Raw genomic sequence first — 27,570 nt, 5'->3', positions numbered from 1 at the left:
ATTCTCCTTTTTTGAGCTACACAGCTTATCACTTTATTTTTGCAAGTTTTTTCAGACATTTCCTGTTTACATGAAAGCAGCTCACCTTTTTTATAAAGAAAAACAGTTTGACATCATTTACAAATCACTGGTCAGAACCTGTTGAACCCCCATACAAAAAGAAAACATTGGTCTCCACGTCACATATGAAAATATAATTTAAAAGCACTTGACAACAGACACACAGAACAATACATTCACTGTACATGGTATATTGAAGTCCCTCATCTCTTCATGTGAAGATCTTCTCTTCTTCCTGTTTGTGTTAATACTGCAGGTGAAACTTGGGAACGTTTTTTGCTTGTTTCGGCGTCCTGAAAGTGCCGAAAACACCGCCGCGTGACGCCAAATATATAATCTCTATACGATCGGGTCATGGGTCTGTTTGAGCATAAAATAAAACAAAAACTGCTTCAGAAATATATGACAAACTTTTCGTCTGCAGGCAGCGACGCACAACAATCCTGCACCATAGGAGTGGAACCAGCAGCCTGGTGCAGAAACATTCAAACACAGAAACAGCGACGCACTCCCTCGGCTGATGATGACTCCGTTACTGCTGGACAGAACTTCTTCAAATACAAAAAACTTCAGAAAGCATGCATGAAAACATTCACTCGCTCTTCTGGAGGGGCAACTGCCGCCTCCTCCATGGTAAAATCCCCCCCTCCCCTCCCATCAGGCACATGGTATGGTCAATGTTTGGCAGTGGAGAGCTGTTGGCAACAACCATGAAAAAAAAAATAATAATTTTGGCAACTGGATTTGCAGAGAAGCCGCTTCCGAGTGTGTAAGCAGCCCCCCCGGCACTCTGAAAGAGGAAACACTGGAGGTAAGGGCGGGTCTACGGGGGCGGAGGGGGGTGAACACCGCCTTCCTGATCAACAGTGAAACGAAAACTTTAAAAACTCAAATCCAGCAACAGACAAGGCCGCCAGTCAGCAAATAACGATTGAAAGGAACAAATGTCCAAAAACACTGACAAAATATATCAAATAAAGCTTGAAAATAAAGGAACTTTTCATGAATATGCCTGTGAATAGGTTTTATATTTTTATATACATACATATCTTTCTATAGTTTACATATATCAATATATCTGTTAAAGTATAACTTAACTTTTTCTCCTAAACTCCCAGAGGTGAAGGCTCAGACCCAGGATGGGCCGAGTCAGAACCGCTGAGCTGTCTGTCACGCTTCTTCCTTTTGTTTTTTTGTCTTTTCTTTCTGTTTTTTTTTTACAGTTAGCACCTTATGTAAGTCAAATAATAGGAAACAGAGTAAAATGATAGCATATACGAATGTGCAAATATGTACCTTAATAAAAAATACTACAAAGATACTTTTCTTTCCAAATAATACGAGTGATAAAAAAAATATGTAACAAAAATGGTGAGGAAATTAAAAAAAACTGAGAACAACTTAAAGCATGCACTTGATCCTTTAGTGTGTTGGGGGTGGGGACAGTCGGGACAGGGCTACGTTTGGGGTAGTTGGAGATCGCAGGGCCTAGCCTTGAATTTTGCGCAGCATCTCGGTGGAGACGGGCGGGTGGAAGTTGATGGTGTGGTGCCTCAGGCCCTGGGACGTCTTGTAGCTTTTGCCACAGCGACACTTGAAGGGTTTCCTCACGCGGATCTGGGTGCGGTGGCCGTTCTTGGCGTGGTATTTGATGCCGTTCACGTTCTGGTGGAGGGAAGAAAAAACGGAGAAAAGTACTAATGGAATACTGCGTTTATTTCAATTCACAGAAGTCTCAAATGTCTGAAAATTTACATAACACCAAAATTTTTACTTGTGATTTGTTCACAAATTCTATGAAATGTCTTTCTTATACTGGAATAGAGCTGTGAAAGAAAAATCTTGGAGCGAGAGCATAACATCTGGCCAAACTCTGCAATAAAAAGTGACTTATGCTCAGAAAGACGAGCAGGAACGTCATACTTTTCATCATTGCTTTAGTAAAACTTAGATTTCTCAGAGTAGTTGCTGTACGTTCTCTCATTCACATGCTTAAGTCTGTGGTCGTCTTCTATTTTCATTTAAGCACCATGTTTTAAAACACCACCGAAGAAGAAGTGGAGCTGAGAACCTCAACATTTCTGGAGGCGGAGCCTCGGAGCCATCGCCGTGGTGAATCCGATTCTAAATATGAGACCTTGTTTTTTCATAACTCTCCATTTGGACACAAAATGGAACATAAAATTGGCATTTAATTTATTTATTTATGTTAGCTTGTAAAGAAAAATGACGTGGGTTCTTCTAAAAGTCTTATATTTTTAGGGAATCTGGACATAAAACTGACTCGTTTGTGACTTGAATCAGAAACTCGTTTTTCTTTTTCTCACCATTTCAAAAATAAGGCCAAACCCTGAAGGAGCAAACACCAAATGTAGCGTTCCCACATCACTTTTTGTTTTGCCTTAAAGGGAAGTTAAGAGTAATGTCTCAGTGCTGTCCATTCGTTAGGGAGCGCAGACAGAGCGCTGAAGGAGCTCTTTGTTTGGAGGTGTAATGAAACTCAAGCAAAGCAAACCGACCATTATTTATTTATCTCTGCCCCAATCAAGACAGAGTGGATTTACACTCGAGCATTACGCGCAGACATGTGACGCTGGCACAAAAGCTCCAGTGTGGACTGCAGCGCAGATGAAAGCTCATGTCCTGTGGCTGCAGAGGACTCTCCGTCTGCGCATGAGGCCTTACCTTGTATCTCTTCTTGCAGCCGGGGACGGGGCAGGCGAACGGCTTCTCCTCGCCCCCGTTCATGCACATGGAGCTCAGGATGGACTCGGAGCTGATGGCGCTTTCTGTGGTCCACGACTCATCGCTGTCTGACTCCTCGTAGTCTACTTCCTCCTCGTCATACTCGCTGCCTGAGGGCACATTGGAGCCGCCAGAACAGACAAACGTTTGGATGAAAACGCGGATAAGGACACGGCTGGAAGAGCTCGGTGCCATGAGGATTCATCACACAGAAAATGATATGAAACTCCTCTTTATTGCTTTTCTCTGCAAACGCATGCTACTTTGATTCATAGACCCACTGGAAGCAGACACAACAGAAGATGTGTGTGAGTCAAAATGCGGGGACTGGCATGGAGAAAGGGCTCATTAAGTGGGAGTGATCCCCATTACTCAGCCTGGAAACAAGAGTTTCCACTCACCCACCACCAAACACAGAGCAGGAAATGCTGCTCCCCAGCATGAGGAAGTGGATGGCACCCTGGCACATGTTGAAAGAATGCGAGTGTGTGCGTAAGCCGGGACCTAACACCACATTTGCAGCCATTTGGGCTGGGATTGGACATCTGCTCGGAGGCTGAGCAGCGCCCGGCCCGTGTGACAGCTGCTATGTAATTAGTCGAGTGTGGACTGGTTTGCTCTCTGCAGGAGCCGGCGCACACACTTACAGAGGCCTCGGTAGATAGCAGTTTTGCTGTGCGCTTCGCTGAGGCGTTCAAAGACATCCTTAAACGAGTTTTCTGCTGAGTCATGCTCTCTTACCGGGATAGCAAACAACATTTTTTTTTTACAGTTGCTTTGTTTAAATTAGCTCCCTGTCAAACACACATTTCAACACACAAGCACACACACACACCTGTCGTACCTGTAGGTGTGCTGCTGCGGAATGAGGAGGAAGGGGTGATGGGGGGCGTGACGGGAGGCGTCAGGTTACCGCTGGTGTGGCGGGGAGGCGTGGCCGTGCTGTTCCTGGACATTCCTCCCGTGATGGACAGGGACAGCTTTGGCGTGGCCTTCTTCTTCATGGTCTCCTGCTCCCGGCGCGCAGCGTCTGTCATGAACCTGAGGACACACCGGGGGGTCCAGACGGTGAGGTTTTTCCCGCCGACATTCCCGCTTTTTATCATCTTTTGATTTATTGTAAAAACATTCCTGAGTGGTCTTCTAATTATGATTATGCTGTTTTTAGTCAAAATAAAAAAAGAGAAATTCACCTCAGAGTTGTGGGCAAGGCCCCGCCCCCCTTCCCCTCCCTATTTCTGAGAGCTCTCTGTTAACATGCTCTCCCACTAGTTTACAGCCTCTAATCCAACATTGGCGGTGCAACAAAAATGGCGAGCAGTATTGGACCAGTACAGCTCAGAGGAGGAAAACAAATACGTTCATGGATCTAGTTGTCTACAAGTGGATGCATCAGAATGGGGCGGAGCTTTGGTCCACTTAATGCATTTTCTATGTCACAAATACAATCCGCATTTTTGGCTGTTCCCGATTCTCAATAATTTGATCTAGATATCATTACCTGAATGTGGCTAAAGAAAATGCTGAAACTGATAGCTAAAAAGGCTTAAGCTGGTAGCTGAAAACGTCAAAGATGAAAGCTTGCAAAAATATTAGTTAAATGCCAAATTAGCCTAAAAAAATTGAAAAATGTCTTAATTTTGCCAAATAGCTACCACAATGCTAAAATGCTAGCTAAAATGTTAGCTAAACTCCACATGTGCCTACAAAACTTAAAAACAGTATAACTTTGCCAAAATAGCTACCACAATGCTAAATACTAGCTAAAATATTAGCTAAACTCTACATGTGCCTTCAGAACTTAAAAAGAACTTCCAATTTTGCCAAAACAGCTAGCATATTGCTAAAATATTAGCTAAACCCCAAATATACAGAAAAACTTAAAAACAGTATAACTTTGACAAAAGAGCTAGCACAATGCTAAAATATCAGCTAAACTCCAAATGTGCCAAAAGAACTTAAACAGTCTTATTTTGCCAAAACAGCTAGCATAATGCTAAAATGCTAACTAAAATATTAGCTAAACTCCAAATGTGCCTAAAGAACTAAAAAACAGTCTTATTTTGCCAAAACAGCTAGCATAATGCAAAAAATTAGCTAAAACCAGAATTAGTCTAAAAAAACTGGAAAAATGTCTAAATTAGCCCGAAAAAAGCTAGCATGTTGCTTAATTAAAAGCTAAATTCCAAGTTACCCTAAAAATCCCAGTAGTTGCTGAACATTTTAAAGTTTGAATGCCGTCTCTAGCTGAAAGAGAGAAAAGTACAACGCTTCTAAACAACTTTCCCAACGGAAGTTTTGATCTTCTTCTTCGTGGCAAATACTGAGGCACATTTCCACTGCCCTCTAGTGGTTGATAGTAGAAATATAACCAACATATGAGGCTATTTATTTATTTAAACCAGGGGTTCTCAAAGTATACAGCAGATACAGATACAGATACAGCCCTGCTCCACATTTTTTAAATGTCTTACGTTTTCTGTGAAGATTACAGAAAGGAATTGTTTAAACTTTGACTATGTGTGCCTTTCTGGAAAACTGTACATTTTTTAGGCTGTGATTGTTACATTTTTTCTGTTAGCCTACAAACCGACCACATCAGAGAAGAAAACAGTTAGTTGGCCTTCACAAGAAAAAGTTTTGGGACCCCTGATTTAAAAAATAAAAAATGACACATCACTAAGTCGCACCCACAGCCAAACCATTCAAAAAAAAAAAGAACATAGAGAACATACTCAGAAATGCAATTGTGAGTTTCATTTTCTTCATATCTATCCTTCACTTTTGGAAAAATGTCTCAAAAACATGTTAAAAACACCATTTTCATTAGAGTGGAGCTCTTTAAAGCATAAACCAGAACTGATTGGATTCATTTATCCCTCCGTGCTATTCTTGGCTGCATCATCCACATAAATAATGAGTATCTTGTGAGACACAACACAGCTGAGCAGCAGAATGGAGCGTCCTCAGACAGTGAACACGGATGACATTTACAGCCTCACCACTTCAGCAGTCGTTACTGAAAACAAACCATTCTTCCCCTCCCTCTTGGTTTTTACTTTTGGAGGAGGAAGTTGACACATTGATTTGCTACACAAACACACACGCTGTGGACCTGCAGCGCTGCCTCTGGCGGCACAGCGAGGAGGCGTGACTCTGCGGTTGGCTGTGCTGGTTTACAGATAAGTGCTCTGTCTGTGGGAAGACATCAGTCATTCCACATTCTCCGGGCGAGTCACATGAGTGCAGGCTTTTTGTGGGTGGAGCAATGCTGCCCTCTATGGTCGCGAGCTTCTGCCAGCAAATGAGTGTACCTGTTAATGTAGCTCAGGGCCAGGTAAGTTGGCTGCTGCTGCTCCTGCTTCTCCAGGACCCGCGGATCTGTGTCTGGGAAGCAAACAGACAGTTGGATTAATCACCTTTCACAGATGCTGACTCAGAAGAGTGCTGGAGGTTTCCCACACTGGGAATAACGTGCTCCAAGATATCCTTAATTTATAGCCAAGCCCCGCCCCCATTTTAAGGGATTTTTAATCATTTCCGAAAAAGAAAAAAATTTAAGGCGGAAATTTGAGGACCGAGTAATGAATGTACAGTAGGGATGTGTATTGGTGAGAATCTGGCGATACGTATCATGATACACGTCTCGCGATACAATACATATCGTAATATATCCCAAACTGTATCCGAATGAGACAGTTGTTTCCACATACCAAGCAACTCTGTATTGGCTAATGGGACTTTAAACAACAAAATCCAGCCTTGGACGCACTTAAGACACGTGTGGGCAATGCAGGAACGTGTATCTTGGCATTTCTTGGCTGCAAAATGTGGCCGACATAAATTTTGAATATTGAAGCTACGTATATTTTGTGCTGTTCTTGGCAATTTGAAGGTTTTAGCATTTCTAATAAAAAATAAAATAAAATAAAAAAATAAATAAATTAAAAAAAAGGAAATCTCTCAACTTTGTGTTTTTCTTAACACTTAAATATTGGTATCGGCCATTGGTCACAGTTGCAGGGAAAATATCGGTTATCAATATTTACCGGAAAAAATTACATTGGCCCATTCCTAGTTTTTTTTCTCAGTTAGAAAAAACGCCTCAAACAATCTAGTAGCCAAATCACTAAGTATTATTATTATTATCTTTTTGACAACAACATTTTAGTAATCGTGGTGTCACACCTGATAATTGTTGTAGCAACTTAACAGCGGTGAGGCTGGACAGAAACCTAACTGCATCTTACTCAGACATGGCACGCGCTTAAAGAAATGCTGTTTATTTCTTGATCTCTTGTTATGCTGGTATTTTTTTTCTTTGCTTCCCCTAGTGGTAGAATTGCACATTGCGATAATTTATTTAAATAACCAAAACTTGCCTCAGGACCGGGCTGGAAACGTACTTTTCTTCCCCAGCATCCTTATATTTTTTTTCTACTCATGACTGGGTCAGGTTAAACCATACAGTGGGCCAGATGCCCCCGAGATATAATATAATATATAATAAATAAAATAATTAAACGATGAAATATCAAAATATATCCCAATTTTTCCCTACACCCCTATTGTACAGTGCTACAGTCCTGTGTTTTCCAGCTGACTTGTAATGACAGTAAAACTCCAGCAGGCCACTTCCACTGCCTGAGGGGAGCAGCAGGAGCTTCACCTCCCATCTCAGCTAAGCAGGAGCATGTGACCACTAATCCATGTGTCAAAGTCAAGGCCTGGAGGCCCAAACCGGCCCCCCAGATCATTTTATTTTATTATTAATGGCCCAATGTTATTTTTTGCTCATTTCTAACTTGTATGATTGTGACAAAATTTATTTTTTTATGGAGAGTAAAATATTGAAAGTTATTTAAGGTTTAAGTTGATTTATTCTGGAATCATCTTCCTGCCTTTTTATTATTCAGAATTATGTTAAAAAGTTATAGTTTTAAAGTTAAAAAAATTTGAATTTTATTTTGGGATTTACCAAGATTTTTGAGGCTATTTTGGAGTTTAGCTAATATTTTAGCTACATGTAGCTGTTTTAGCTCATTTAGGCTTTTTTTAGGTTGTTTTGGAGTTAGGCCAATATTAACACACTAACTGTTTTGGCTAATTTAGGATTTTTTAAAAGTTTTTTAGGCTAATTTGAAGTTAAGCTATTTTTTTCCGCAACATGCTAGCTGTTTTGGCTATGTTTTTTAGTCTAATTTAGCATTTAGCTAATATCTTAGCTGGCTATCAGCTTCAGCTTTTTCAGCTATCATTTTCCGCATCTTCAGCTCACAGCATTCATACTAGTATTATCACAGGTAATGCTACATTTCTACTTCATAATTATGTATAAAAGTTATGGTTTTTAAGTTTTAAAAACTACTCTTAGTGTTCAATAAATGTTTATTGCGTTCGACCCGTGACCTAAGGTGTGTTTTGGATTTTGACCCCCTGTGCGATGAAGTTTGACGCCCCTGCACTAAAGCGTCGCCTGTATCCATCTGTGAACTTCCAGTGCCACCAAGTGTTCGACTGAAGTGCGTCAGTCTAAGCACAAACAAGCCAGGAATAATTGCTTCTGCATCTTTAATGGATTACAGATGTACTGCAAATGAGATTCGAGAGCTCTTTTTATCTAACCTGAAGTGTAAGTCTTTGAGTGTGTGTGTTTTCCCGGTGGTTTTTAGGCTTTCACACCTCATAATTAAAAAAAAAGGGAGAATGCAGACTTCCCAGAGAGCGGGAGAACACCAAGGCCGCCAGCGAAGCAAGGAAAACACCCACAGAGCGACTGGGGTGAGACTTTCTGAAGCCTGTAGGCTGCGCGGGGGGGTGGAGAGGATGGCAGGGGTTCGATTATCTGCACAGACGAGCAGGCACACTCATTCACTTTAATGTAAGGTGCTCCTCTGAGGTGGTCTGGGAGGCTTTTATGGCTGAGCCTTAATAACCTTACCTGCTGCTCAGATGTGGAGACCAGAGCTCTCTGAAGCAAAAACACACACCACTTTATCTATAATGTGATAGTCGAGATACCTGCACCATCAGTTCAAAAATGCGCCGGTTTCTGGTTTTAGAGAGCCGAAAATAAACAACTTTTCTGCCTTAATTATTTCCATAAACCCATGCCGTGCTTTAGGGATCCTGGATGCCCGGGGAGCAGCAAATTGCAGATGAGGTAAGCGTGTGTGTGTGGAGAAGGGGAGGGGTGTTAGTGGTCAAACAGTGAGCCAGGTGCAGAGCTGCAGTAAATGTTCGCCGGCTTTATGACTTCCGCACACCTAGCAGGACAGGAAGCCAGCCCACTGCTGAGGCTGGAGGACAGCAAGAGCGACGCTTCATTAGATGTGACTTCAGCTCTTTTTTTTCCTTTCACTGTAACCCCTGATGTTGTTCTTTGCACGTGCATAATTGTAGGTTTATTCCATTTATATCAGGGTTCTCAAACTCAGTTTACCATGGAGCCACTGAAGGCAGAGTCTGGACCGTATGGGGTTCAATTTGTGCCAAAAATATGTTTTTGTGTCCACTGTCAAGTTTATTAAGCATTTGTTTACGTCTATACTACTAAGCAATATCTTCTGCGTGTCCTGTAAAATGAAGGAGCTAACGACGCTAGCAACTGTTGCTAAGGACTTTTTTGACAACCAGGTCCAACGATAATAACAAATTCAAAGTTTTAAGCATAAAGCAAACACAAAGCTATCATCAAAGAAGCGTGGACATGCAGAAGATATTACTTAGTAGAAATTAAACTTTCATATTAAGGCAGGGGCCGCAAAATATCGACTTGAGGGACGCAAATGGCCCGAGGGCCGCCAGTTTCAGACTCTTGATCTATAACTTCTAGTAGGAATTTACGAAAACAGGTTTTTTAGTTATAATTATGACATTTTTTTGCCAAAATCTAAAACCTGTTTCGTTGTCTAGGACATAGCTTCTGCAGAGCAGCAGGACTTCATTCCAAATTTGCCTCCTAGTTGTGGGCGGGACCATTAGTGCAGAGCAATTCCATCCTCCCGATTTTAGCTTCTAAGTCACACCTAGAAGCTTTTCTATTTTTGCTGATTTACAAAGAAATTCTTAAGAATGCAACTTTAAGCTTAATGTTCTCCATCATCAGAAAAATGCTACGAGAATAAGTTAAAAACACAATTTTACTCTGTACATATTTGCTGACTAATTCTGACAACTGATGTGCAATTGTGAAATTTGACTTACCTTTATTACAAATCAACTTTTAAATGAAATATAGAGTTCCTGGTGTTCAATAAATCCTAACTGCAATAGCTTGTTGTGCATCTCTATGATTGTTGATAAGCAGATGAACGTGTGGCTGTAGCATCAGCAGTAAGGAAATGTTTATGTAGATCAATATAAACTATAATTTATGTAATATTTTTCCTCCCTCTTAATATATTTTAAGCTGCCAGCTTATTGTGTGAATTTTGTCACCCAATCAATTGTTTCTCCACTATATTCTTGACTTCCTTCTTCACTCACAGCACAATGCTGCCCCCTGGTGGTAGAATTAAGTCACGTGCGTCACCGCAGCCACATGGATCTATAGGTGTTGAAAGCAGACCAAGAATGCAGGGTTTGTTGTGCAGCCGCGCTAATTAAGCCGCAGAAAGGATTTTAACGTGTTTCTAGAGCAGCAGGCAGCCGGATGATGGGAGAGGGGTGGAGGATGTGCCAGAGCAAGGATGGGTGGGTGGGGGTAGTCTGTGTGTGTTGGGCCGGGATGGTGGGGGCAAACTTGTCTGTAATTACTCTTCCCCAGAGCTTGGTGTGGCCCTCCAGCCCCCCTGAAAGGCCCTGTGTGCGTGCAAATGTGTGTGCGGGGTGAAAAGAGAGGGTCTGCAGATTCCAGCTCGGGATGGCAGCTCCGTAATTGCTCTGCTACGCCCTCACAGGTCATTTAGGAAGTATGGTGAACACACTGGTGCGTGTACAAACATGCACCCCCTTCCCATGTTGCACCTTTGAAAATGAGATGGGAAACAAAATAGCAAGTAAAGTTCTGGCTCAGAGGCTTTTCTCAAAGCAGATTCTATGCAGAAGACACACTTGGTTTCTTAGGTTAAAGAGATCTGAAACATTTTTTTTAAATACTAGAACTTTATTTTAGAACCACTGACTGAATATGAGACTTAGTTACCCTTCCCCAATGGTGGGTATACCCAGGAAGTACCCACACTAGCCAAAATCCCATAGACTTCTCTAGAGAAACAGACAGCTTTTAGTCTTTATATTGATCAGAATAACTCTTGCACTTTTTTCCATTATGTTTTTTTTTTTCTGTAATTCACGTCAAATTATAAACTGACCAATCAGATGCCTCTGTAAAAGTATGTGGTGCCTGCTGGCCCCCACGTCCAACATTTGAAATGTTTGATTGACAGATTCTCCCGAGCCCGTTTTCACCATAGGGGTGTGGACTTCCAACAAGATCACTCCAGATTGGTGTTGCCATAGAAACGATGACTCAAGACCCATTTGGACCAATCACTTCTTCCTAATAACATCTGGCTCCAACATGGCAGCATCCATATTGCAAAAAAAATGGCGACTAAACTGACTTAATTTCATGAGATGTGCAAGTAAGCCATTTTCTATTACTGATGCTACACTTGGTCAACACATTCTCATTCCCAAGTCATCACATATTGACGTTTGGTTAAGGAACCCTCCAAGTCACTGTTAGACATTTTGGGTGTCCCTAACTCGTCGTTTTTAAATGTGTTGGCTGTTCCGAGTAAATCAGGGGTTGGGTCGTTTTGTCGGACGCAGTACCGGATGCAGACGAACGTGGGATCCTGCTCCTGGGTGGGGCTGTATGGAGTGTGCACTGACCCTGCCCTCTGATGGAGGGTGGGGTCCGAACACCTGTTCTCCTAACCCTACCCCGGTAGGTTACATGTGATAATTGTCCTTAATTGGATCAAAGATATAATTTGAATAGAACTGTGCACAAGGGCCCTGAAAAACTTTATCCGATTGGAACAAACGTTGAAACACGCCGCACATTTGATCGGAATAAATAATTTTGACGTGGAAACTTTCTAAAATACCAAAAATAGCTGTTGAAGAAAAAGTAGCGAGTTCCGTTGTAAACAAACAAAGCTTTGAGAGAGATGATCTTCTGAGTGTCCTTTTAATATTATTATTAATATTTTGTGTGATTAAGACCCTGCAACAGACTGGCGACCTGTCCAGGGTGTACCCCGCCTTCGCCCATCAGTAGACGAGTTAGGCTCCGGCACCCCCGCGACCCCGAAAGGGAAAAAGCGGACAAGAAGATGAATGAATGAATTTTATGTTGGCTCATAATTTTCTAAATCCGTGTGGTCAGTATCTTTTCCTTGGACCCGGAGGAAGGGTTAGCGTTGGATGCACTTAAAATCCATGTGGGCGACGCAGCAATGTGCATCTTGGCTGCACGTAAATGTGGGAATAACATCAGCCTTTATTTTGTCTGGACACGACTGGAAACATGAATTCACAGGATTGTTTGCCGTTTCAGAAGACTGCGGTCTCAAACGCACAGCGTAACAAAGCATCCTCCCCTACTTGCAAACATAAAGCCATGAGTTTCGTGCAAAGTCTCCTCTGGAGTGCCACACCATCTATGTGTGATGTAAAATCCAGCGCAGTGATGACCCACAATCGGAATTGATTGTTTACATGCATCACAATCGGATCAACAATCAGTATAACCCACCTAGCTTGCTCGGAAGGAAATTTTGATCCAAATGAGTCTGATCGGGTCAGAGTATTCCAAACGGCATTTTTACATGACAGTTCAGCTGATCATAGAGAAAGATGAAAAGCTGCTGTACAACCAACTTTTAAAAATGTAACACCTTATAACATGGGATGTAATTCTTGTCAAAACAATAATTTAGGTATCCAAACTGTAAAGAGAAGGGGAAACAAATTCACGACTTAAAAGTTTTTCTAATTAATATTGCATTAATTCTAATTTTTCAATCACAAGGGGGTGAAAGCCAGTACTTGTCTGCTAGTCCCAAGTATGGGTAAATGTTGAGAGAAGTGACAGAAAAGGCATCCAAAGTAAAACTAAAACAAAATGAATCGTGCCAATAAAACCATAACTGAAGTTAACAAAAATGCAATTGACCTACTAGGGGGAGTCAGTGGAACTTGGACAGTTGTTGGTCAAAAAGGAAGAAGGGATCGTAGTAGCAAATAAAAGAAGAAAGACAGGAACGTAGGACTTAAAAGTAGAAACTGAATGTAAATACTTCAGCACTTTAACACTTTGACACACACGGGAAATGGTTCTTGACTGGAAAGCTACAACTAAAGAGATCAGGGAGACTGGGAGACTTGGTGTGTCATCTGAAACGAGGAAAGCGGAGAATAAGACTTCTGTTTAGAGGAAAAGGTTAACTACAGAAGTACAAGAGATGCAGCACACGGTGAAGGTGCCAAAGGCTTAACAAAAGGCAAATAAGGTGGATCTGTACAGGTGAGGCACAGAGATGGAAGGATTTACAGCAGGTTAGGGTGATCAACAACAGCAATGGAAATGGGTTGACAGGTTCCACAAATGAGACAGAAAGATGGAAGGAGAACTTTGAGGAGCTGATGAATGAGAAGAATGTTTGAGAATAAAGAGTAGAAGAGGTAGATATGGAGCAGGAAGTGCAAAAGATTACTAGGGATGAAGTGGAAGACATTGAAGATGAAGACTTAAAAAGCACTTTGTCTTAAAAAGATACCAGTTGACGCACGAATGAGTTTGTTCTTTTAGTCCCTAAGAATATCTTGGAAAGATAAAAAATGTGCTTTTTTATGGCACAAGAAGTAATTTTTTTGCCATTATTTTCAAAAAGTCTCTTAAATTCCCAACAATTAAGCTTTCTTATTTTTAAACAATATGTATAAGTAAAAACACAGAAAGAAAACTTGACATGTTTTTGCTTTCAGGATGTGTCATGTAACAGAGACTTTCCACTACTCTCTGGTTATTACGGGCTTGAGTCAAGATTCAGGACGTACGTTAGTAAAAGGGCCTATTCATCTTTATTTGTGTAAAAATAAACTTAAACCATTCAGGACACTTTCTTTTTTTAAAAAAGACTGCAACCAAAATGTGTATTCCCAGACTTTAGGTTTACAGGATGGATACAGGCTGTCTGTGGGCAAAGGGTAGGCAAACCTGTACGGTTGTCTACGCAAAATATATCAAGGTCGTAGACCACTTAGTGAACCCGTAGAGCGAAAATGCTTATCCACATTTTATTCTACGTATATGCTGTGGCGACAGGTCAAAACTCACAAGGGTAAGTAAGGATGAAGTAGGTGAGATGCAGGCACATTTTTTTCAATTTTTAACCCTCCCAAAACCTGCGGACTGTGCAAGGGGTTCTTGAGTGCTGTTCACGCAATAAGTTCAGCTTGACTGGAAGAAATGAATTACGCAATCAGTGCGTGGATTCTTTTGGCATTCTACAGGCACGTAAGTGTCACTTGCACACCCTGTGCGTGCAGCAGTTGTGTGGGTAGTATACACACTAGGGCTGGGAATCACTGGGTACCTCACGATAATATACGATACGCGATATATGGTTCACGATATCGATAATATCGCGATACTGCGATAATTGGTAAAAATCCTCTCTAATAACTAGCATTATATAGAAGAACGTGTTTTTTTGTGAAAATATATCCCCATTCATATTTTTTAGCTTAAACACAATCATAATAAACAACTTTTCTTATTTTGTGCAACAAATTATAGACACTTTTGTGCAGCATTGTTGAAATCAGTAAGACTATGTCTTTGACAAGCATTGACAACAACTGAATTGGAATTATCTGTCAAATTTAATGTTAACAATAGTAAACATGAACAGCATTGCCACTATTTAGGGCAGAATTGTTGTAAACAACAGAACAAAAATTAAATAAATCAAGTGACAACAGCTATCTACCTCAAAAAGAACGTCACACCAAAGGATGATGAATATAATGTTTTACAGCCTCTCTCAAAATTGACCTAATTTTTCGTGCACTTTTCTCTCACTAGAAAAGGGCTGAGCATCCAAAAATAAAGGCTGATTTACTCAGACTGTTACTTGAGATTATTTTTCCAATCTTTATTTATTTTCCATTTGGTCAGTCAGCAGTCAATAGGTAAAAACCTTAAAACACACATAATAATGGCAAATATAATTTTAAGTGCTTCAATTAATTAGCAACCTCCCTAATTTTACAGTGAATTCATGTACTTTAGTTTAATTACATTTAAATTTAAGTTCATACATCAAATCCTGCTTTTTTTGTTTAAAAAATTATTTAAATTAACATTAGCAACAAGTGATTACATTGTTTGAAAACGTCACATTATAAATTTACCAAAGTTGCACCGTACAGCAGCAGGTTAGACATTGAAGTGCATGAAAGCGAAAATTCCGACGCTACTTGAAGTCTACACACAGAGAACTGCGCAGCACGTGCCCAGTTCCCTCGGCAAACAGGAAGTAAGTGATCGCTGTCATTCTAGCGCTCAGACAAAGTCACTTCTTACCGGGTGGATCTCCTACAGATGGATGATAAATGCTGACAGGTAGACATGCTTCACACACGCACTACAGAGCCTGAATCTCACCGGTGCTTCTCCCGAATGAGCGCGTGCATCGCTATTAAAAGTCCGACGGAGCGCGTCCATCTGCGCAATAGTTCCGGCGCGCGACTCGCACGCTCAGCGCAACAGCCTCTTTAAATGACAATATAATATCGATACTTGGTGAGAACCCATCGAGAATCGATCGCAGGACTAAATATCGCGATATATCGCAATATCGATATTTTGGCACACCCCTAATACACACGTTACCATTGAGTAGAGAGGACCATAAGGGCATCATTCAACAGTATCACCCGTAAGTGAAAAGCGCGTGTACTTATGACTTACGGGTCATGAGTACACATCAGTCCCATGGGTTGTCCATAAGACTGGGTTGTCCACGAGACTGGTTTGTCCCGTGAACAACCCAGTCCTGTGCACAAACCAGTCCCATGGGTTGTCCACGGGACTGGGTTGTCCCCTGGAACAACCCAGGCCACGGGAACTGGACAACCCAGTTCCATAGGAACTGGACAACCCAAAATACTTCATGATACACTTAAAACACACACGACAATCCGACCTTCTGCCAGACACACCTGCACAGTCCTTACTCCTCTCTGCAACCATACCTGGGAATTGGACGACCTAAAACCCACAGGACCCATATGGGTCAACTTCCATATGACTAAGTCTTAATCCTTGTGTTATCCTAGGTATCTTGACTTTGGGAGTTGGGTCATCTGGACCCCACAAGACAGTGCGCAAGGATTAAGGAAAATTACAAGATCAAGCTGTTCATCTTTCTGACAAAAAAATATCTACAAATGTGTGTAGATGTACAGAAGTAACCTGAAAAGGAATTTCATTTTACATTTATTCACAGAGTGGACTTAAAAGCCTATTGTTCAACTCTTTTTCTACACAAGTTAACTCCAGTTGCTCACTCCTCTCTATGAAGTTTGGCATTTAGTTTCTGGCAATTTGAGCAATGAGAATAAGTGATACAATTATATTTCACTAGTGTATTGCGATTCAGTTTCATTTGATATCTTAGTGCAATTTTAGATGCTTTCTTTTTTTTTTTTAAACACAGCATACTGCTTTGAATTCTGATTGGCTGTGGACAAATTCCGATCCTGCACAGAAGGCATTCAGCTTGTCAAATTTATATAATCTTTGATCGTGATCAGATCTTTGATCATTGCTACATGAAGGTATACTTCTGCACAAAAACAATCACTTGCATAACGCCACACAATGTGCTCCTCACTCCAAAATGCGAAAAGGGGAGTTTTTTAACAAAAAAATTCCATGCAGATATGTTCAAATAGATGAAAGTCTGAGACTTTGTCAACCCAGATGCTGCTTCCCAAATCTCGTTCATCAAATCTTGTATATCTTAGGTTCTTTCCTTTTCTGCTGATGTAAGAGGCAGGTAGGTGCTTGTGCAGGTGAGGCATGCTGCAGTCGTGCACCACGGCACAGGAGCCTGACATCATTTGCATTCCTCAAGCCTTACCTAGATTCACACCACACAAAGAGCTCGACAACAAGCAAACATGACACGACAAAACAGCAAATCCCCCCTCGTTCACCTGTAATCTAAACAGGGGGTATGTCATTGGAAAGCCACAGCTCCTTCTTCCGGGATGAGCTCACAGATGCAGATCTAATGTCCTCACCATCGAGGTAGACTCATCCGGTCTGTTTGAAGACAGTTGCCTTTACTGTCAGTGATGGCACGAGTCTTAAAATGAGTTTTCTGACTATAGTGTATATAACATACCCTGACACAAGAGGGCAGCAGACACTGCAGAAGTGGAAAAGCCTTTCAGACACTGCACAGATTTCAGCAGCCTGAACCATTTTCTACCAACTTACAATATTTTCCACATTTCATACCTTAAAGTATGCAATATTATAATCTATGCATGCGTGAAAAAACTCAATGAATGTCCACATGCAACTTTGGTTAAAAAAATGATGACTATAATTTAATTGTATTAATTAGGTCTAGATTGCATCATAACACAAGTCAAAAACCAAAACTAGGGTTCAAAGCCAAATGCTACACCACCCCCCCACCTTAAATCCCGTCCTCCTGCCACTCTGGTCCCTAATGTGCTCACAATATTGATTACCCGATGCGTGATCTTGACCCTGCTTATGAAAAGCCATTGGTATAAAGTGAGCAAAGTGGCAATTCATTAATCCAAAAACACCGGCTTGTCTGGTGTTCTGCTCAGCTGACGGTTAAAGTCAAAGGTCAAGCTGAGAGCCAGATGGGACACCCATTGATGCATGTTGTGTTTGCACTGTGGATTGTTAAGACAGAAACACAGATTTAAACATTTAGGTGACTTTATGATTAAAAGGCTGGATTACACTGGGTGTTGAAGGTTTGTTTTATCCTAAAGAATTGTTTTTAAAATAAACATTAAATGTCTTAATTTCTTCCAACTTGGAAGTGATCCATTAAACAGAAAGGCCGCCTCCAACCCCCCCACAAACATTTCATATGATGTGGCATCACCACAGCTGGCTGCCATGCAGCGTTCTTTGTCAGAAAGACAGCAGGTGTGCAATAACTCAGCCAAAATACTGCCCCAACCCCATTGGAGACTGCTAGTTACCATGGAGACCGGCTCAATGAACCATCCATTTTGCCCCCCCTTCTTTTTTTCCCCCCCAAAAGTGCTCCATAAAGATGGAAACATGCCACCAATAATGATTAGCTCCCCGGTCATTTGTGCCATACATTGGGGGATCCACCACTGCAGAGTCACTTTTATGGTGGATTAAAATTCCACCCAGCAGAGGGAGGTGCATTAGTGTCCAGGAAGAGGAGGAACTTTGATCCATGCCTTGCAAAATTACATAATCCATGTTAAAACTTGATTGTGGACAATCACTGTTTATGCAAAGCTTTAGGGGTGTTGTTGCAGGTTCTTCATGGTTTGAATGATGCATTTAATAATATACAATCCAATAATATACTGCTAGATTACTCAAAATCCTCTATATGTATTTGTTTCTGATTTAACATTTTAAACATTTAACATTGCTATGAAAAGTTGCAATCGATATATATGTATATATGAATATCAAAGAGGTGGTGCAACAAGTTGAGGTTTTTATCCAATTAAATGTTATTGTAGTTTATAATTAGATTATAAACTGAGTGTGGATTAGTGAGATTTTTTAGGAAAAAGTGGAGAAAACGTGCGGCAGCAGCGCATCAGGCCTGGAAATGTGACCGTTCCGCGGGGTTAGCTGGGAAACAGCTGCCTTCGTGGGATGCTAGTTACACCTATGAAACCTACGCAGCCCTCTGCGGTTCACGCACCGCTGCGGGCGTAAATGTCACGGCTCTCATCAAAAAACGCGCAGTTCGACTGCAAAGTGTCCCCTCTTTTCACTTCGACGGGGCGGTATAAGTTGCTCAAGAACTCGAGCACCCGGTTGGCATCGGCGGGGAGCGGAAAGCCGGGATAGCGGAATGCAGAGCCCATCGCCGCCTCACTAGCTAGCTAGCTGGGACGCTACGTCGCTAGCAAATAGCAGCTAACCGCCTAGCTGCGCCGCCCCCGCCCCCGGCCCGGACTCACCGATGTGATTGTCCTCGATGTGAACGATGAGCTCGGCGAGAGACTCGAACTGGAGACCGCAGCCCCCGAACCTGCAGGAATTCGAGAAGAAAGAGGCGGCGGCGATGCCCGTCATGGTCCCGGTGCATTCACTGGGTGCAGAAGGGGGGGAGGGTGGTCCGGGAGCCGGGGTTGGTGAGCGAGGAGGCACGGGCTTCGGGTCCGGGGCGGGAGCGGAGCGGGGCAGAGCGCGGAGCAGACACCGGGGCGGCGAGACGGGAAGACAGCGGCAGACGCAGCTGGGAGGCAGGCGTGACGGCGGGTGAGGGGGGAGGAAAGGGTGACTGGTGGCGGGCTACGTCACGATGCGCCTACCTGTTGAGGTCACATGGAGCTCTGCATCTCTGCCAGCATCAACAACCGGGGAGCGGTTTTTGCATTTATACACGAACGATCAATTTATTCATCGTACAGCAAAAAAATAAAAAAAAAATAAAAAATCAATTTTCGATCCCGAATACAAACTCAATATATGCTGTTTGTATTCTGATTAAAATATATTTAAGTCCCACTCTGATCATTTGATCTATTTTACAAAAGTAATTTGCATTTTTTAAATTATTATAATCATGCAATTCTTACCAAATAAAACACAATAAAAATGTAATTAAATAGTTTCTTCAAATTTGAAATTTGCCTCAAGTGATGGGTGGAGCAATCCCGCCCCCATTCCCACCACTCATAACTGAGAGCTCTCTGTTTACACCATCTCTTGCTATTTTACACCATCTCCCACTATCTTACATCCCCTCACAATCCCAACCTGACATTAATGCTGCAACAAAACATTGCAGCTCATCAACCATACAATTCTGAGCCAGATGCCAGCTTGGATGAAGAAAAGGATGCATCAGAATGGAGCAGAGCAGGTTGCAGCCCGCCCAGCTTATTTTCTCTGTCACAAATCTCTTTTTCAAACAGCATTATTTTCTGTCTGCTCCTGTTTCACAACAAATTGAATCAAGAAATACTCAGAAATACAAATTTGGGCTTAATCTCCTCAATACATGTCATCCAATAACAGAAAAAGGCTATAAGGACCTGTTAAAAACACAATTTTCTTCGGAAAGGGTTTTTAAATGTAATCTTTCTTATGGTTAAGTAATTTTTTGAATAAAATATTTGATAATTGGTAGAGTCATTTAGAAAGTAATGTGTAATATTTGGTCTGGACACTATTTAAGATTGCAAAATACAATATATATTTGAATGAAATTATAGACATATTTTGGTGTATTTCATTAATTTTTTCTCTTTTTTCATAATTTTACCTTGTCTGACTAATGTATTGAATGGAAGTTTTTATATGGATATGTTGGAGTCTATCAGCAGAATTTCCCTTGAATATTAATAAAGTTAATCCAAATTAATTAATCCTTATTTTGTCATGTGAAAATTCAAAGTTCAAAAAAAATCGGGACTAAAGCACAAAATCAAAAACTGTATGTTTTTGTCATTTAATTGTTTAAAATGTTTAAAATAATGTTTACAATTCTTAAAATACATACTAGGACATGTTTCAAAGTCAAGGCCCGGGGGCCGGATCCGGCCCTCCAGTTCATTTTGTTTCATTGTTATTAATGGCATGATGTTATCTTGCGCTCATTTCTATAATTTTAACAAAATGTATTTTTATGGAGGGTAAAATATTGAAAGTTATTTAGGTTTAAGTTGATTTATTCTGGAATAATGGTTATTGATAAGACTTTCTGAGGTTTTGATGACTCTCTTGAGCATCAGACTGAACAAGAGCATTAAAGGAGAGTCATTAATATTGTCTGCAAGAGAACTGAGCTGTCTTGCAATTATGATCTGGATCTATTTTGTAAAAGTTAACTGTCAATCTTTATGCAAAGTGATTAAAGAGTTTTATTCCTTGCATAGTTTTTCTGTAACAAATATTAATGTACAACTTTGTTGATTTTTTTTTCTATAAAGATTATTGATTGTTTTTTGTCATAGTAGTTTGTTTGTTGGCTGTCTCGGTGGCTGGTGTGCATCCGGAGACTGCTGCTGAAAGACTGCGGTCGGCCTGTCCGTGGCCTGTTTGGCCGGAGTTAAATCAACCCGCCATAAACCATCGACAGCTGACTTCAGCAAACAGCCTCAAGACTCAGGAACAAGCGTTTCCTTTTTTCGTCATCCATGCAAAAAACACACCCAAAATAAAATACACACTGGCCCACAAACACACTAACACCAAACAACATGATTTCACCGGAAATCTAACCGTCTTTTGCACACGTATAGAAGGGAAATTCGGTGACTTCATCTACCTATCGCAGATGTTCTCACTTACACCCTCATTGCACACACATGGCACATCAGACCTGCAACGGTGACGCAGTTCTCAGCAGCATTGCGCAAACCCGAAGCGGTGTCATGTGTGGCAGACAAAAAAAAGTGAGAGAAGCGGGGAAAGTGTCCGCCGCGTTACATCATCTGATCCGAGGTCAGAAGGTGGTGCATACTGTTGTAGTTTCTGTTTTTCTTTGACTTTTTGGTGTCAGAAGCAAGGAATGGGACAGAACCACACAAACACACGCTGAGCATTCTCTGTGGGGTCAACCAAATAAATACCACAAGAAACACACATGTACACACATTCCTGGTGGTCTTACATTACATAATATTACAGTTTGTTTTCAAACTGTATGCACCTGTTGCTTTGCATGAAGTCTAAAAAAAGACAGCCAAAGAAAAATTAGGTTACTTTGTTTGACTTTTGATGTGACACATCCCTTTTTTAATATAAAATATCCATATATCTGCAGAAAAAAACCAAACCAGAGTGAGGATGCAGCATGATCAGAGCGTGGATATCCCCTGAGTTCTAATAATGACGGCATAGTTGCATCTCCAGTGCGACTGTCTCCCCTACAGCCCTCACCAGACACTTCCTGACTTGCATCACAAACTCTTAAGAGTGCACTCTTCATGTGCACACAAGCATGCAGTCAAACGTGCCTTATCTTCACTGAAAACTCTGATTCACATCCATACAGGCTCCAAACACACACACACACGGTGACATCATCACAACTTCCTGTTTCTTCAAGTTGCCATAACTCCCAGAATTCACTTGAAGTTGATTGGTGGATGGTGAGTCAGAAGGGCTGGTCCAATTTTTCACTACGACCACAACAAAACCATTTCTCCGAGTTCAGCTGAAGCACCGGAAAATCTGACCAAACATGTCTGAGAGCTTATTTTTTTAGTTTATTCAAAGAAAACCATTTTTTTCCTGCTTCATACTGATAGTAAAACTTCCTTTATACTACACAATGAACAGTAAATGACTACTTTAAGTGAACCAAGGTGACTTAAATGGAATTAAAAATGACATTTTTAATTAAAATACTTATGAGGACAGTTATACACCAGAAGTGTTTAGATTCAGAGAAAAGCCTATTTTTAATATTAAATGCTGAGAAAAAGTTTATAAAACTTGTTAAAAAAATTTCAGTACTAAAAATCACATTTTTTATTTAAATTAAAATATTTGTTACATAATAACTACATTTTTATATTTTTGATTCATGTTTTTGTTAGAATACACTTTTTTTATAGCAAAGCAAAAACAAGCAAACAGAAAAATTACAGTCTAAACAAAGTAACTCATATATCAAGTGAAAAACTAATTGTGAACTTTGGCTACAGTATATGAATTCAAAACCCAATAGGGCTCCCACAGCAAGTGTTACAGCTCAGGTGTGACGCACGTCTAGCTACGCCAGGTGACTCCATTTGGCAACTGGATGGCTGCAGCCACAAGCTCTGCTGACCACCTCGCGAAACTCCGAACTCACATAGGTTCACACATAACCCGCCATTTATTGTGGTCTAGGTTGTTAATAGCCCCAACTTCACAAAAAGTGTAGCGACTGAGTTCTGGAGTCCGGCGAAAATTTGAACCTAACAAATCAGATTCGGTGCTGGAGAGGCCAGGTTGCAGAGCTCAGACGTGATCGTTTGCAGTGGAGGTTCCTCTCGCACTTTTAAAGTTACGTAAAGACTCATCAGAGCCGTAACACTTGCTGTGGGAGCCTGTGGTAAGTATGTGGGTCAGACTGTGCGAGACCAGGTCCCCTTTGAATTCAATAAGTTTCTTTACTACATGGTGGCACAGTGGTTAGCGCTCTTGCCTCGCAGCAAGAAGGTCCCCGGTTCAAGTCCCGGCTAGGGACCTAACACAGAACCACCAACTGGGGACCTTTCTTTGTGGAGTTTGCATGTAATCTCCGTGTATGCGTAAGTTTTCTCCGGGGACTTCAGCTTCCTCCTTTCGTCCAAAACATTCTTCATATGTTAATTGGTTAATTGTCCCTAGGCGTGACCGTGAGTGTATATGTCATAAATTGGTGGTGGCGAAGGACCCAAAAGCAGGAGATCAGGCTTCAGGGGCAATTCAAACAGAATATGACCAAAACCCATACCATTACCAACAAAAACCAAACTAAAGTCCACAATCCTTACAGTATGAGTGCATGATTGAGGCCCTGTGACAGACTAGCGACCTGTCCAGGGTGTACCCTGCCCTCACCCAGATGTGAGGGTTATTAGGCTCCGGCAGTCCAGTGACCCCGAAAGGGACAAAGGTTTAAAAATGGATGGATGAATGAAGTTTCTTTACAAGTTTATAGATGGGAATTGAGTGATGTTGGAATCGTCAGGCTGGGTGGAGTGCTCCTACCTCAGGAGGAGGAGATTTCATATCTTGGGGACTTGGTCACGAGTGAGGGAAGATTGGAGCGTGAGATCAACAAGCGAATTGGAGCAGCGTCCGGCGTCACTGCACCAGTCCGTTGTGGTGAAGAGAGCTGAGCCAAAGAGGAAAGCTCTCAATTTACGGGTCAATCTTTGTTCCAGCTCTGGGTCATGATCGAAAGAACGAGATCCCGACTACAAGTGGCTGAAATTAATTTTTTTCGGAGGGTGGCTGTTGCTCCCTTAGAGATAGGGTGAAAGTCACCCAGAGAGAGCTCAGACTAGCTCCTCCACATCAAGAGGAGCAGCACATCTGGTCTAGATGCCTCCTGGATACTTCCCTGGAGAGGTGTTCCGGGAATCTCCCACTGGGCGGAGGCCCGGGTGAAATCCCACTTTAAGTACATTATAAGAAAAATCTCTAAACACCCTCACTTGTACTCAGGTTGAATACATCCAATAAAAAAAAAAGATTTAAAATGTGAATATGGTTCTCTTCAACTCTGTTAGACTTTTTTTTAAATGACAGGGCTTATTCATTCAGCCTTAACCCATAGTTTAAGTCTTTGTCACATGTGTAAAGGGGTTGACCCGTACAGCTTCAAGTGTTTGGGTTGTCTGGGCCCGTGGAAGGTCTTAGACAGTTGTGGCCACATTTTAAAAGGAGTGGAGGTGTGTTTTGCAGTTCCCACCTTAAGGGACGCCATGAAAAAGGAATGTACCATTGTCATATGTGTGGTAAGTGTATTGTGAAGTAAGGAAAATGAAGGTTGCACGCACCCATGGCGCATGGGTGATTATGTCATACGATGCCCTTGTGCTGTACTCTAGTCGTTATTACGGTACAAGTACTGGCTCCTTACTGATCAAGCGTTAACGCTGGATGCATTGGGTGTGCACGTGAGTGCCGGTAGGTTGCCAACACAAACTACACTTTTTATTCTTTCTTGTTGGATACTACCTCCTGCTGGCAGATTTACTACTTGTTACTCTAATGTCTTTTAGGGTATTCCCATCAGATGAGTCACTTTGTGGGTTTTTGTCTCTTATCATTGACTCTTGAACGCCCTCATAGCTCATGTCACGCTCGTGCGTGACTGTCAGCTTTATGTGGCATTATTCTGTCTCGTCCATCATTTGGTTCTTCCTCATCTTGGCTTTTCCATATTTGTATCATATCGTATCGGTCTTTTAACCCTGGGGTGGGTTGTAGAGACACCACACTATTGATGATTTCCTGACAATTTCCTGCCATCTGCAACAATCACGTGCTTCTCTCTGTAAGTCAGCGAAAGACAATCCTGTCCTTTCCACATTTTACTTGTCCACAAACTCAACATTTCTATATTTGTGTGCAGTCTGGCTTTCATCTGTCATTTGCCTCACTCCATGCAGTTTGTCTTTGTGTCTACAAGTGCTCTGATTACATGTTAGTTTACAATGATTGCTTCATGTCTTCAAACCTTTGCATGGTGGGACTTAAGTCCAGAAATGATTTGGGCCTTCACTGTAGTCTTTGTTCTATCTACTTGTTTTGCAGTGTCTTCTTGCAGCTCGTATTACTTTGTCACTGGATTAGACGCTGTTCATTTTTCTGTCAAAAATATGTAGTTTAGTTCTTAACTTAGGATGCTTTATTATGGCCTATTTGTGTTTTGTGTAAACCACAAATGGCTTAAAACTTTCAAGAAAACCATCACTCAACATCTCACCCATGTTCCATACCACGGCAATGATGGTCTGTCCCATAGCCCGTTATCGTCTCAACGTTTTTCTTGTGTAGAAATGTTAGCACGGTACAGAGTGGCCATAAAGGACCCAGCTTTTTGCAATGTGATAATTCCTCAAAATTCTCAGTGCTTTTTTTCCCCCCCATCATATATCTAACAAGAATGGAATCAACTCGGCATCAGCAGTTTTCTTTGAATCTAGCACTACTTTGACTTGACCAGTGGCCTCTCATAGAATGGTATTCATCCATCCATCCACCAATCAATAGATATGGAGCTACCAATACAATGCAATGAACTACTAAGACAAAGATGATAAAGGTAAACGCAATTATCGTCTTGTTGGAAATCATACTTCAAAGACCGCCTGCACAGCCACTCCAGAGCCAGAATTGGGAAATATTTAGTTCCACTTTTCAACACATTTGTTAGGTACACATAATTAGTTTGTCACATTAAATAACAAGTTTGAAATTGTTCCAGTCATTTTGATTAATGTCTTTTAAAATGAAGAATATTTTTTTAATTTATTTTGTTTGATCACATGTGGATCTGGACTTATCTTATCAGGCCCCATCAGGTGGCAAAGGGCGGAGCTAGTACAAGACAACAGGAAGTTGACTGTAATTATGGGATGTGACATCATGAGGAGCATGGAACTTTCTTTTCCACGGTGTTAAATGGGCAAATCATCCGCTATAAATCTTTGTTGGTTGACTTCATGTTTTATGTTAAGTTATGTTTGAGTAAAGTTAGAATAAGATGATTTTTTATAAGCTTTTCCGCAAAAATGTTATAGATTTACTTTTGTACTTTTTTAAATATATTTTTTGGATATTAAATATATATTATTTTATTGGTAGCAAAGCGGCTGGGTGGCTCAGTGGGCTCAGTGGGCTAGGTGAAGGGCTGGCAACGCAGAAGCCCTGGGTTCAATTCCCAGGGTTGTCCACTGATCCCCACCCAGATTGGGTCCTTAGGCAAGACCCTTGACGCTGCTGCCCAACTGGGTCCCTGTGCCCCTCAAGTACAGGGTTGTGTCAGGAAGGGCATCCGGCATAAAAACTCTGCCAAATCACTAATGCGAAACAGTGGGTGCTGTTACGCTGTGGCGACCCCGAAAGGGATAAGCTGAAAGTGAACTACATTATTTTATTGGTAACTGGTACTCTTATTTCCTTTATCATTTTAAAAATAGCATTTTTTTTAGTTTATGAAATGAAACGTCTTAGGAGGCTGACATCATGCAAATATTCAATAATCATCTGAATTCCTGAAGGGCTTCTGCCTGCGCTCTGGAGGAAAAACTGTTCAAGAAAAAAAAAAAAAAAACGCCAAAGAAACCTTGTTTTTTGTCTCCAATCATTAACAGTGTAACTCTAGCATAAATCTTTGAGTTTGGCATAATCAAAAAAAAGTAAAAACAGTTACGAAAATTGTAGAAGAAATGAAGAAAATTGTCTCACTACCTCCTTTATCTCTCCCCCCCAAAAAAAGCAACATTAGCATTCATTTGATGCAAACGTCATCATATATTCTGATGTGCTGATGGGAATTTAAATGAGGCAAATATAGAGAATGTGAAGGGCTTTGTCAAAACTACTTTACCCATAAAAGTCTTTCTTGAATCCAAAACCACATTTCCACTTAATGTTAATTTCTTAATTAATATTAATTTCAAAGAAACTTATAACAGAAATATTATACTTACACCCCAATGAAAATCTGTGGTAAGGTAAAATACTTTCAAAATCATAAACGACAACACTTCTGTGGTCACTTGGTCTGTCTATGGAGAGAATGTGGTCTCATTTGATTTGTGTGCGTGTGTTCAAAGCTGCTGATAAGAAAACTCAGATAACCCAGCTTCTAGCAGCATTTAAACGCATCATTTACATACAACCTTAGAGACTTGAAAAGAGTCTTACATCAGATTTGTGTGTAAATGTGGTTTTGTGTGTGTGTATCAGGTGATTGGTGCATACTTTTTAAATATTTGTATGTGTAGTTAGTTTTAAGCTGCTGTAATTTAAAGTTGTGCATGTGTAAATTGTTTTTTTTTTTGTAATTTTTGTGAATACATGTGAATACACAA

At 41.1% G+C, this 27,570-nt stretch overlaps 1 protein-coding gene across 3 annotated transcripts; it reads right to left on the bottom strand.

Annotated features, from left to right (window-relative positions):
- Position 1: 1 nt before the first annotated feature.
- On the bottom strand, positions 2-19,504 carry jazf1a (JAZF zinc finger 1a). 3 transcript variants are annotated; one of them, XM_024296572.2, is made up of 5 exons: positions 19,000-19,495; positions 6,120-6,192; positions 3,650-3,846; positions 2,746-2,915; positions 2-1,725 (listed from the first exon to the last, which is right to left on the bottom strand). In XM_024296572.2, the coding sequence occupies exons 1-5, from the start codon at positions 19,112-19,114 to the stop codon at positions 1,549-1,551; spliced, it is 732 nt and encodes a 243-aa protein (XP_024152340.1). In that variant the 5' UTR covers positions 19,115-19,495; the 3' UTR covers positions 2-1,548. The 3 variants fall into 3 exon arrangements, with proteins under 3 accessions (XP_024152340.1, XP_036070225.1, XP_036070224.1); XM_036214332.1 differs by lacking the exon at positions 2,746-2,915 and having other exon boundaries at positions 19,000-19,277; positions 19,354-19,410; XM_036214331.1 differs by lacking the exon at positions 2,746-2,915 and having other exon boundaries at positions 19,000-19,504.
- Positions 19,505-27,570: the final 8,066 nt, after the last annotated feature.

Source organism: Oryzias melastigma, linkage group LG11, assembly GCF_002922805.2.
Source record: "Oryzias melastigma strain HK-1 linkage group LG11, ASM292280v2, whole genome shotgun sequence".
NCBI classification, from domain to species: domain Eukaryota; kingdom Metazoa; phylum Chordata; class Actinopteri; order Beloniformes; family Adrianichthyidae; genus Oryzias; species Oryzias melastigma.
This window is presented reverse-complemented; position numbering and strand designations above follow the sequence as displayed.